The 11,856-nt window shown below is 39.1% G+C and overlaps 1 protein-coding gene across 1 annotated transcript in view; it reads right to left on the bottom strand.

Moving 5' to 3' along the window:
- Window positions 1–381: 381 nt before the first annotated feature.
- Window positions 382–11,856, bottom strand: part of tnfsf11 (TNF superfamily member 11) — a 16,243-nt gene continuing 4,768 nt past the window's right edge. The window contains exons 3-4 of the mRNA XM_037686617.1: window positions 1,535–1,670; window positions 382–882 (exon numbers count right to left, since the gene is read on the bottom strand). Coding sequence (XP_037542545.1) covers window positions 458–882; window positions 1,535–1,670 — 561 coding nt within the window. The 3' untranslated portion in view covers window positions 382–457. The remainder of the gene's footprint in view (window positions 883–1,534; window positions 1,671–11,856) is intronic.

Raw genomic sequence — 11,856 nt, forward strand, 5'->3', positions numbered from 1 at the left:
GACATTTTTTCCAATAACGACCACTGATAAATCCTTCCTCATTGCACTTTCTGCCAACAAATGGCCTCCTTAGTTGTTCTCTTGTGGTTCATAAATCAGTGAATAAACAAGACAGTTTTTGCATCTTCATTATTTAACGTGAACTAAATGTATTCAATTGTTCAACACGAACCAAAAGACCTAAAAGAAAGTCCTTTAAAACGTCAGTGCCATTTTGGATATACTGTTGTTGAGAGCTCCGTGGGCAAGTAAAAAAATATGATTTTTAAAAAGTGGTTACCTTTTTGATTTTTTTTTTCTTGTACCAAGAAGGGGTGTTGGAGAAAGAGCAACATGAAACATAGCAAAACCCACATGTGGAATCAAAAACAGACTCTTTCAACATTACACGTCACTAACAGTGGTTTTCTGGCATTTAAAAATGTTCAGTAGCATGTTTGTTACACACGTTTGCATTTCAGTTCCCAAACTTTACGGCCCCAAAATACGTCCCTTCTGCCTCCTTGTCCAGCATCCAAGCGTTGGACACATTGACGAACAAGGCGTCTCCCTTGTCCAGGTAAACCACTCGGCCCTGCTGGGCGCAGTACATGTTATAGCTCGTGTTGTTCCAGCGCATAGTGCTGCCTGTCTTCATCAGCTGCCCTGCCTTGTTGTTCTGCTTGATGCTCTCGTGATAGACGTACTGGATGAGTTGGGTGTTGCTAACATCAACTGGAGGAATTTCTTCTGGTCCTCCAAGCTTGTAGTAGCGGAAGCAGGTTTTAGCATAAACGTAGTAGAAGCCTGGTACGGTCACTAGCAGTTTTCTTTTCTGGTAACTCATATTGTGAAGAGTTCCATGGACTTCATCCCATTCGATGACGGTGGCCTTCTCAACCTCTGTGTGACAAGAACAAAGAGTTTCAGTTGGTTCACTAATTGGTACATTAGTTGGCTCATGGTTGAATACTTTTTGCTTACATTTTTCTTAAACATTTTCTTAATCCATTAATTTTACATAATTTTGGAACATTATTGACCATGAAATATTAAAAATCCTTAAAAAAATCAACACCATCTAGCATCTATACTCTATAAATGTTCACTTTTTAGAGACTGCTACATTGGCTTGACCAGTCAGCTCTATAACAATTATTCCTGATTGTTAATTAGATTAAAAATCCTACCTGTTTTGATTCTTAGGTTTTATGTATCAGGGCACAATAGAAATGATCTGGTTTTTACCATGGTTTAACATGATTCAAATCAAGCCTCAAGTGTGCAAAGCCACACAACAGATTTCATAATATCATCACTCTAGAATATTTTACTACAAAGAGCAGTTCATGGTAGTGTTAAAATAAGCCACAATACCACAGTGTGCTAAAGTAACACTTAAACAAACTAACAACATACACATTTGTTAGTGTTAGTTGTGTTTTGTGATTTCTGAGGTGTGCCAGAAGTGAGAGATTGTTTCAGGCAGTAGATTTATTTAAAAAGTTAGTGACAGTACAGTAGTAAAAAAAAAAAATAGAATTTTTAAAAAAACTGGACTCACTTTTAGGAAAATCTTGATTCACTTTGATTGGTAGATGGGCGGATGCTTGCATACGATCTTTAGGATTTTTGCATTGTCTTCTCTTTGGGTCTTTCAGTGCATTTACTATGGGCTCCGGATGAACTTCCTGTAAATGAATAATAAAAAAAGCTGATTCAGCAAACATTGACAAGAGGATAAACAACTATTTTTTTTTTCTGTGTGCCAGTGTTTGCATTATGGTAATCAAAGTTGGTAAACTGCACTAACACGTAGCTTCTTTCATAAAAATCCAGACATTTTGAAGTAGGGTTTGGTGGAAAAAAACAAGTTTACAATAAATGTCTTATCCGTTGTTTACTCTTTGAACTGCCAGTTTGGAGAAGAGTTTACTTATGACTAAACAAATGTGGTTATCAGTTGTAGACAATACAGTATGGGGAAAAAATGTCTTTAACCAGGTTAGACCAATGACTAGCCAAACAAATGCTGTATTTTATGTTTTTTTTTTGTTGTTGTTGTTGTTTGATTGATTTGGGCTTAGAAAACAATTATTTCTCAAAAACTGACACACTGGTGTGAAAGAACACTACATGGACTAATCTCTACACTTTCAAATAACACATTCTGTTTTGTTTGTCTCCGTTTCCTCAACCAAACATTGACCATGTTACATCACATGTGCTCGGTGCATATGACCCATATATTTGTTGATGATGCTGATGATGTGAGTGTACTGTCGTGGCTGGATACCACGTCGTGTTCAAAACAGCTGAGACGTCGCCCTCGGTATAAAATATTTATTTGACAAAACATGGGTTACAGATATTCAGAGACAAACAATTACATTATTAAAATATATGCATATATTTTGGAGCATTAAAGAACGAACCGTCTCGGTGTGCGCCTCCCGGAAATGCTCGATGAGCGTGTGTCATTTCCGGCTTTTATAAAAGCTTGGAAAAGCTAGCTCCTCTGATTGGTTTAGCCCCTTCAGTTGCCATGGTTACTGGTTTAGCCCGCCCCCTGAAGGACGTTAGTTGAAAGTTTATGGCACACTGAAATCGTTCGTTTTAGCTGTTTGTTTAACGTGATTATGCCTTAGTGATACCAAATGATTTGAGTTAAAGTTGTTTATTTCTAGGAATAATTAATAACTATTAATTGTTATCTAACTCATGTTTGCGTGTTCTTACTTGATCCTTTTTATACTTTTTAGTTTAGTTGCTGTTGTAGCTTACTGTGACAATTAACCCTGTGTCCTCTCAGCTAAACCGACCCTGTATTCAACAATGATTAAATGTTAATGGTTATTATTAAGAGAGATCCTGAGGGATTTTATTTAGTCAAACTATATTAAGTCTAAATTAAAGAAATGTGTTCTAGCTTTATTTATGTTAATCAGTCTGCTATCTGGCATGATTTGATTGCTTGTAATATATCAAATGTGAACTTGTAAAATTATCCTTAGCTAATATGAGATTATATTTAAAGGTCAACTAGTTAGAATTAGCAAACATTTTCTATAAATATAGTGCAACCCTGGAAGAAAGACACATACACACTTTATATAACATGACATTTGAATGCTTGATAGGAAATATAAAAATATGAAATCCAACAGTACCAATATGCACTGATCAAGCTTCTCAGCACCAATGGTACTTTGTAAATACAATGCCTATTCTCAGAGCATACATTCAACAAACAGTGCAAAAGTGTATATGCTAGCTAATGTAATGTTCATTTAGACCAGTATGTCATTTTTGAACAAAGGTAAATTGTAAATGGACTGTACTTACTGTATGTAGCACCTTTCTATCTTATCAAGATACTCAACGCTCTTTACAACACAATCTGTGTCCTCGTTTACCCATTCATACAGCACCCTACTAGATCTGTAAAGAGACTAATCAGAGCTTTATCACATCCATACACCGATGGGACACACATCAGAGGCAATGAGGGGTTCAGTGTCTTGCCCAGGGACACTTAAGCATGTGACTGCTAGTGGAGTCGAACCCCCAACACTCACAATGGAGGACGACTGCTCTAACCACTCAGCCACAGCTGCCCCTAAAAAACAAACAAAAAAAAGAGCACGAAAAAGAATCGTGCTAAATGCCTGAAACTTTTTTTTGGAAAAACTGGCCCTTGTTGACTAGCTAACTCCCTAGCCTGGACAAAAATGTTTGCTTCATGACTGATGTCACAGCTAATACGATATTAACTATTGAGCACTATTAGACAGTACATTACAGGTTCTTCAAAAACCACTATACTATCTTCTTAAGATGACAGCAGTCTGCTTTGATCTTGGCAGCATTCAGACTAGATTTTAACTTTTCAGTCATTTGAGAATTAAGAGCTATTTCTCCAAATTGAGGTGGTTCAAAGAGCTATTTACATCTTAGGTACAATATTTAAGATGTAAATTTTATAAACCCTTATTCTATTCATGGTGGCACAGTTGGTAGAGCTGTTGCCTCTCAGCGAGCAGGTCACACCACTTAAAATCCATGTCAGGGGCCTTTCTGAGTGGAGTTTGCATGTTCTCTATGTGTGTGCGTGGGTTTTCTCCGGGTACTCCGGTTTCCTCCCACAGACCAAAAACATGCACGTTAGACTGATTGGTAACTCTAAATTGCCCCTAGGTGTGAGTGAGAGAGTGAATGGTTGTTTATCTTGTTTGTCTCTATGTCTCCCTGTGATGGACTGGAGACCTGTCCAGGTGTCCCCTGTCTCTTGCACAGTGACTGCTGGATATGGGCACCATTGATCCCCACAACCCGAAAAGGAAGATGCAGGTAAAAGATAATGGATGAGTGGATGGATGGATATTCTATTTTTAATGGAACATAGTAAAACTATTTAAAAAATAACTAAGAATTCATACCACAAGTTATACCATTTTTAAGTAGAAATAAAATAATTTTATATTTGATTGCAACAACACACCTAAATATGAGTACTACCAATGATACACCCCATTAGTACGCCTATTATACTATAATAATACGCCCATTAGTAAATTGTCAAGAGTATCGTAATCAAAATCCAAAGCATGAATTTCCTCACACAACAATCCTGAAAACAGTGTCTGGGAAGTAGATATATTATTGTGGTAAGATGAAAAGTTCAGTTGTACTGACAATGACTTACATGATGTAAATAATCAAACAGTTAAATTAAGGAGCATGCAAGAACATGCCACTATCATTTGCAATGTAAGGAACTTTCCTATTAATTGCTTCAAGTTTATCCAAATCATTTTATGATCAGAGTAGTAAACTTAAGAAGTACCACTCACGATTTATTTGGTGAAATTAGTCATAAAATAAAATGGAGTCATTGTCTTATTTTCTGTCTTAAATATTTGTCAATTCCCACTATTGTCAACTTACTGTGTACAACCTTACAGATGGATGTATAGGCACAATGTAGGAACAAGGGGTTGTACATTTCTATATTACCCAGATATCAACTTGGAGCATATAGAAAGGAGCCACCTGCTGGAGCATAGATATGGTTTTAACAAAGGGATCACCTGTGATCACCTTTGACCCATGACATGTCCAGCTACGCAGTTTGATATGCCTACATTACACAATTGCAGAGTTAGAGCACGATCATCTGTGACCTTGGCCTTTGACCATGTGACCTTTTTGACTATGAGATGTTTAGAATTTTGTAACTAATTACAAGTATGTTAGTTGACAACGAGTCAGTACAAGTGCTGGTTTTAAAAAGAGCATTTTAGAGAGGCTGAATCTCTCAGAAGTGAAGATGGTCAAAGGTTTGCTAGTCTGCAAAACACAATGTTTCTTTAACTGAAAATTAGGAAGACTTTAAATATCTTGCATTCTATATTTCATATTATCAAAATATTTAAAAAAAAATTGAAGAAATCTCTGCACACAAAGGACAAGGTTAAATTCAATATTGTATGTCCATGATCTTAGGGCCCTCAAGTGGCTTTTCACAATCCAAAAACGCCTTTGTCTTCTTTGGACCACAGTTCATTAAAATAAAGTGACTCAAAATGGAAAACTGTTCTGCGGTCAGACAAACCTAATTTTATTTTTTTATTTATATATTTTTGAAACATGTACACTGTACTCCAAACTAAAAAGGAGATGGATCACCTGGCCTTTAACCAGGTCATGCTTCACAAGCCTTTTCAATATTATTGGGTCCTTTGGCAACTTAAACACCTATAGGGTCACCATCAATGCAGAAAAATACATGAGTTTTAGACCAAAGTTCTCATTCAGCAAGTCACCCAGACAAACAGTTTGCACCATAGTGCTATGAAGACGTATGCCTAGAAATATGAACTCTGCTACAGTTGTTTTTATTGTGCATGCTTGCTCCTGCAGTACCACATTGCCTGCATGCTTCAGCTCAGCCCTTTAACCCTGTCCCCGCATACATCATTCAACATGTCTATTATGTTAACGAGTGGTTTCTTAGAACACTATTTATATTAGAACAAAAATTCTCCCCCTGGAACTGTGGCCACCAATGCAGATTGCCTCTTTGTATTTCATAACTCAATGGACTAATTCCACATGTCTCTAAACATTATAAACGTTCACATCATCAGCGGAGGCTGATTAATGGTCCTCTATTCTTACCACTGGACACTGGCCCCGCACAAAGCAGGCCAGGCTCAAATATCCTATCTAACCATTACATTTAGCTTTTAGCTACTATTTCATCATTATTGCTTTCTGGGTCGAGATGGAGCAGAGGTGGGGCAGCTGACTTGAGACCAGAAAGTCGCGATTCGACTCCACGCCATGCCCACATGTTGTGGTGTCCTTGCTTATTTCACTTTTTAGCTATGACTTTGCAAATTGAACTTTTATATTTGTTTAGTTAATTATTTATTGCTTTTATCTACTGTTTCATTAATCTTTGATTTTAGCAACTGTTCCGCTAACCTTTGCTTATACTGTAGCTAAAGTTTTGCTCATTTGAACTATTAGCTATGGTTTGGCTCATTTTACCTTATACGTATTGATTTGCTAATGTTAACTTTTAGCAAAAATGTAGATCATTGTTGTTTTTAGCTACAGTTTTGTTCATTTTAACTAAGTTATAATTCAGTTTATTTTAGAATTTACATATAGTTTTGCTTATTTTAAGTTTAGCTGCAGATTGGCTAATATTACCTATGCCTATTATTTTAGAAATTATATGGGGAGTGGTGGTGCAGAGAAGGCGAGCCTGTGATCGGAAGGTCACTAGTTCCCCCTGACCGACAACATCAAAATGTGGGTGGGAAAGGTGAAGCACCCACACCTGCCTCCACCCTAAGCCCTCGAGCAAGGCCCCACTCTGAGCCCTCGAGCAAGGCCCTTAACCCCCACCATCTGCTCCCCTGGGTGCCCTAGCTAGCAGCGCTCTGCTCAACACAGAGGGCTGTGGTAGCTCGGTGGTCTGTGGTTGCATCAAGAAGGGCATCCGGCGTAAACACAATTCCCAAGTCTTTGTGGGAGTTAGTTCGTTGTGGCGACCCCTAAAGAAGGAAGCAGCCGAAAGAAGAAAAAAAAAAGAAATTATTTAGTAAATTTTAACTATTAACTATTGTTTCATTATTTTTAGGTATTAGCTATGATTTAGCTAATTTTAGCTTTTAACTATGGTTTAGCTCGTTTTTTTACTTGCACTTACTTTGTTATTATTTAACTTTTAGCTACTGTTTTGATCACTTTAACCTTTCTTGTGCTTGTTAAACTTTTTGTAATTCAGTTTCACCTTTTTCAACAATCCAGCAGTCACTCAGCTGCAGGCTGCAGGTTGAGCTGACAGTCTATCACAGAGGACTACCCTCATAAAACTCCAGATCTTGGTTCTGACCCTAACTTAGCACGGTGTGCGTGGCAATCAAACTTCCTACTCTTAACACTTTGAAAAGCTCCTAGCAGCAACTTCCTGTGCTCTATGGGAAAAGAACTGCCAGTAGACAATACAATAAGTTACTTTGTTCAAGAAGGGGCTGGGTGGCTTGTCTCAGCGCTCTGTCAGGGATACCCAGGACAAACATAAGTACAGAATTTCAAAGGAAATTAAACATCATGGGAATCCAAACAAAGCACAGATTTTTGGTCTGTTGTTTCACTTCCTAAATGGATTTTTGCTTTTGCTCACTTTGCCTGTGCCAGATACTGAAAGGCAACTCCCAAAAAGTTTTAAAATACAACGTAAATAATATCCTTCAGCAATCAAGGAATTTTATGCTACAAGTGACACAAGAAACACGGTCACCACTGACACGAACATGCGACTAACAGATAGCAGATGCTGTGGACTATCATCTGAATACAAGAGTATGATCAATCAAAGTTATGAAGAAAAAAAATCATAAATATTACTCTATTCTCTGAAAGTGTTTGTGTTGCTGTGGTCTGACCTCACTTCAGCCTGTGTGAAGTGCTGTGCTGGCTTCACAGCAGCAGCGGCATCCACAAGTATACACCTGTGGGAAAATCATGACTCCAAAGCTGCAGAGGCTAATTTGATTCTAAAAAGCACAACAGAACTAATAAATTGGATAGTGCTTGAGACACCTTTTTGTCTTTTAACATCTCGATATTTATTGGTGTATTTGGGATCTGCTAGCTCTTGCTCATGTTAGCATAGCATGGCTTCTGGTTCTGTCTGGGCTTCCTCTGTTCTCACTTGCTCTGTGTGTCAGATGTTCAGATCCTCCTCTGTCTCATTTAGTGGTAATGGTATGTGAAATAAATGTAGTTTCATGGTAGCCTTGGAGGAGAGGCTGTCTGAACTGGAAGCTCAGCTGGTGAGAAAAAAGTAGCTAGCCAGGTTCCCTTAGACAGCGCTGAACCACAGAGGCTAGCTCCCGTTAGCGGTCCTCCAGCAGACCCCGAGCAGCCAGGACCCCAGGCTGGCTGGGTGACGGTCCGGAGCAAGCGTAGTGCTAAGGCTAAGCCCCCAGTTCACCACCGACCCGTTCACGTTTCTAATCGATTTTCCTCGCTCAGTGACACACCCGCTGCGAAGCAGACCCTGGTTATTGGAAGCTCCATAGTCCGAAACATGGCTTTAGGGACTCCAGCGGCCATAGTCAAATTCATGGTGCACTAAGATTCATAACTGGCTGTGATTATCGTACCCACCACTGCACACTGTACCACCACTGGTTAACTGGACATCATTAACTTCACGCAGACTCTCTCACTGGTACATTTTCATCTTTAAATCACTTCTTGGTCTGCTGTTTTCATACATCTCCTCTTACATGTCTCTGCGTGAGTGCAGCTACAGAGTGTGCTCTCAGGACATTATTACCTGCAGTGTTCCCTCAGTGAGGACTGAACTTGGCAAAAGGGCCTTCTCCTACACCGCTCCTGTTTCCTGGAATATCTTACAAAAAGATTTGAAGCTCTCGACCTTGACCTCTGTTAAGTGGCTTTAAGAATCTGTTGGACTCCTGGCAGGGACCAATGCAGACATGTTCCTGTTTTTAGTTTTCTACATTCACCTTAGAATCTAGCTGTTTTTTGTAACTTTTTTTTTTTGGGCCATCCTATTTGTTTTTTAAAAAAAAAAATCAGTAAGACTTTTTAGAACTGTTTATTCTTGTCGCTGTTGTCAACTGTTGTCATCATTCTTTGTTAAAACCAGGTCTGTCTCTCTTGTAAATGAGTCCTCGAGGCTCAATGGGATTTACCTGTCTAAATAAAGGTTGAATGAATTAATGAAAATTCCAGGGTCCAGAGCGGGTGACATAGAATCTTATCTGAAACTGCTGACTAAGGCTAAGGCTAAATATGGTAAGATTGTTATTCAAGTCGGCAGTAATGGCACCTGGTTACACCAATCGGAGATCACTAAAATTAATGTTGCTTCGATGTGTGACTTGCTAAAACCATGTCGGACTCCGTAGTTTTCTCCGGCCCCCTCCCCAGCTTGACCAGCGATGACATGTTCAGCCGTATGTCGTCGTTTAACCACTGGGTGTCCAAGTGGTGTTCTGACAACGACGTGGGCTACATAGATAACTGGAGTTCTTTCTGGGGAAAACTTGGTCTGATGTGGAGAGATGGCATCCATCCCACTTTGGCCGGAGCTGCTCTTCTTTCTAGAAATATGGCTGATTTTGTTTATCCCCCAAATTAATGACAACCCAGGGTCCAGTCCAGGAAGCAGAGTTGTAGTCCTCCACACCTCTCTGCTGCTTCTCCTCTGTTACCCACCCACACCCCCAATTGAAACAGTGTCAACTTGCCCATGGCTCAAATTAAATAAACCAAAAATCAGCTCTAAAAATATAAACCAAAAAATCTGATTAAAATAAACACAATTACTTTACCAGAGCAAAATCATAAAATCATTAATTGTGGATTACTGAACATCAGATCTCTTTCCTATAAGATCGTTTTCACACCAGATAGTCCGGTAGACTCGGTTCGGTTCAGGACCAATATTTATGACCTTTTGTTTACATTTGAGCTGGTGAGTTTGCATTCACACTGCACCGTGCAGTCAAGTCAACCTTTTGAACCAACCTATTCCCCCGCTCGCCTGTGGGAGCGCTGCACCAAGAACTACTGAAAGAAACAACACAAAAACCTCTGAAGACACGTCTTCTTCTTCTTTTGTAAATAAAAATAAAATGAAGTGGCATCAAGTTTTAGCAGTTTTAGGAGTTATATTTTGTCATTTTTCAAAAATGGACTTAGCATGAGCAGAAGATGAGACAGAAGACCATGGAGAATATTGTTTTTCCACACAAGGCAGCTGACGGCTCCATATAAAGTAAAAGAAATGTGTGTTTGTTTACCCTGCGGAGCGGGTCCGGTCTGTTTACATTCACACTGCACTCGAACCGCGCTGGAGTTCGCTTTTACCGGCCCGAGACCTAGGTTTTAGCCCGGGCCAGATTTCGCCTTTTTGTTCCGTGACAGAGTTCGATGGTGCGTTCACACCTCCCTAAACGAACCGGACTTTCTAGGAAAACGAGCTAGAGTTCGATTAAAGAGGACTAAACAGGGCTGGTGTGAATGCACCCTAAATCCCTGTTAGTTAATGAACTGATAACTGATCATCATATTGATTAATTCTGTCTGACAGAAACTTGGCTACAACAGGAGGATTTTGTTAGTATAAATGAATCCACTCCTGTTAATTATTTAAATTTTCATGTTCTTAGAACAATTGGCCGAGGTGGAGGAGTAGCTTCTATTTTTCAGTCAGGATCTCTACACTGTCTTTTTATATTTGTAAATATTTCTGTCCTTAACATGTGCCTTAATTTTTTGTCTTTCTTCCAATAGAAAGTACATCTGGACCTGCTATGTTTGTTTCTACATCGCGTCCTTGCAAACCCAGTTGGTCGAAGCAGATGGCTGCTCGTCCTGAGCCTGGTTCTGCTGGAGGTGTCTTCTTGTTAACAGGGAGTGTTTTCCTTTCCACTGTCTCCTTTGTGCTTGCTCAGAACAGGAGACTGTGACAAAGTGATTAAACACAATCTGCTGCATCCTGAGATAGATAACTTTTACTGATTGGCTGTTATAATGTATGTGAATGTTTCTGTACAGTGCCCTGAGACGACTTCTGTTGTGAGGTGGTGCTTTAGAAATAAACTGATTTAAACTGAATGTTCAATACTTCCCCCTCTACTGGTGACGAGGAAATATTGGGTATCTTTCAAGCAATCTTAAGGCTGATCACTGTTTGCCTTCGGGATCTAAGTTTGGTTTACAGATTAAGAGGTTCAATAAAGGCCAATTATGTCATGAAGGAATGCATATCCCCTGCAGCCTTTCAAGCCAGTGTTTTAAACAATTTTTATCTTATGATGAATAACTCCACCCAGAAAGGAGGCAGGATTCGATCCAACGACCTTCTCACTGAGAAGCAACAGCTCTACCAAGTAAGCCACCATACCACCCTCAAAGGCATTATATTTACAGGATTTCTGCTCATATAATCATTTAATACTATTTATTGTTCATATTTGATCATTTATTAAATTACATTTATCACAGTACATTTACCTCTCATGGTTCTAAATATAGACAAGTTTAGCTCATCCAAACAGCCACAGCATCTTATTGTTGCTAAAACACTGTGTAGAATTGAATTTTGCAGATTTTAATGGGAAACTACACAAACCTGAAACTGACTCACTCACAGAGAGAAACAAAGATACGTCTTTGTTATAACACGGGGCATATAAATATTCCTCTTTTAGTGTTAATATAATTTAATTATAAGAACTAAAGCAGGCAGCACGGTGGCGCAACTGGTAGAGCTGCTGCCTCTCAGCGAGCAGGTCCCTGGTTCAAACCCCGGTCCAGGGG

This window comes from Nematolebias whitei, chromosome 13 (genome assembly GCF_014905685.2).
Source record: "Nematolebias whitei isolate Nwh7 chromosome 13, NemWhi1, whole genome shotgun sequence".
Lineage (NCBI taxonomy): Eukaryota > Metazoa > Chordata > Actinopteri > Cyprinodontiformes > Rivulidae > Nematolebias > Nematolebias whitei.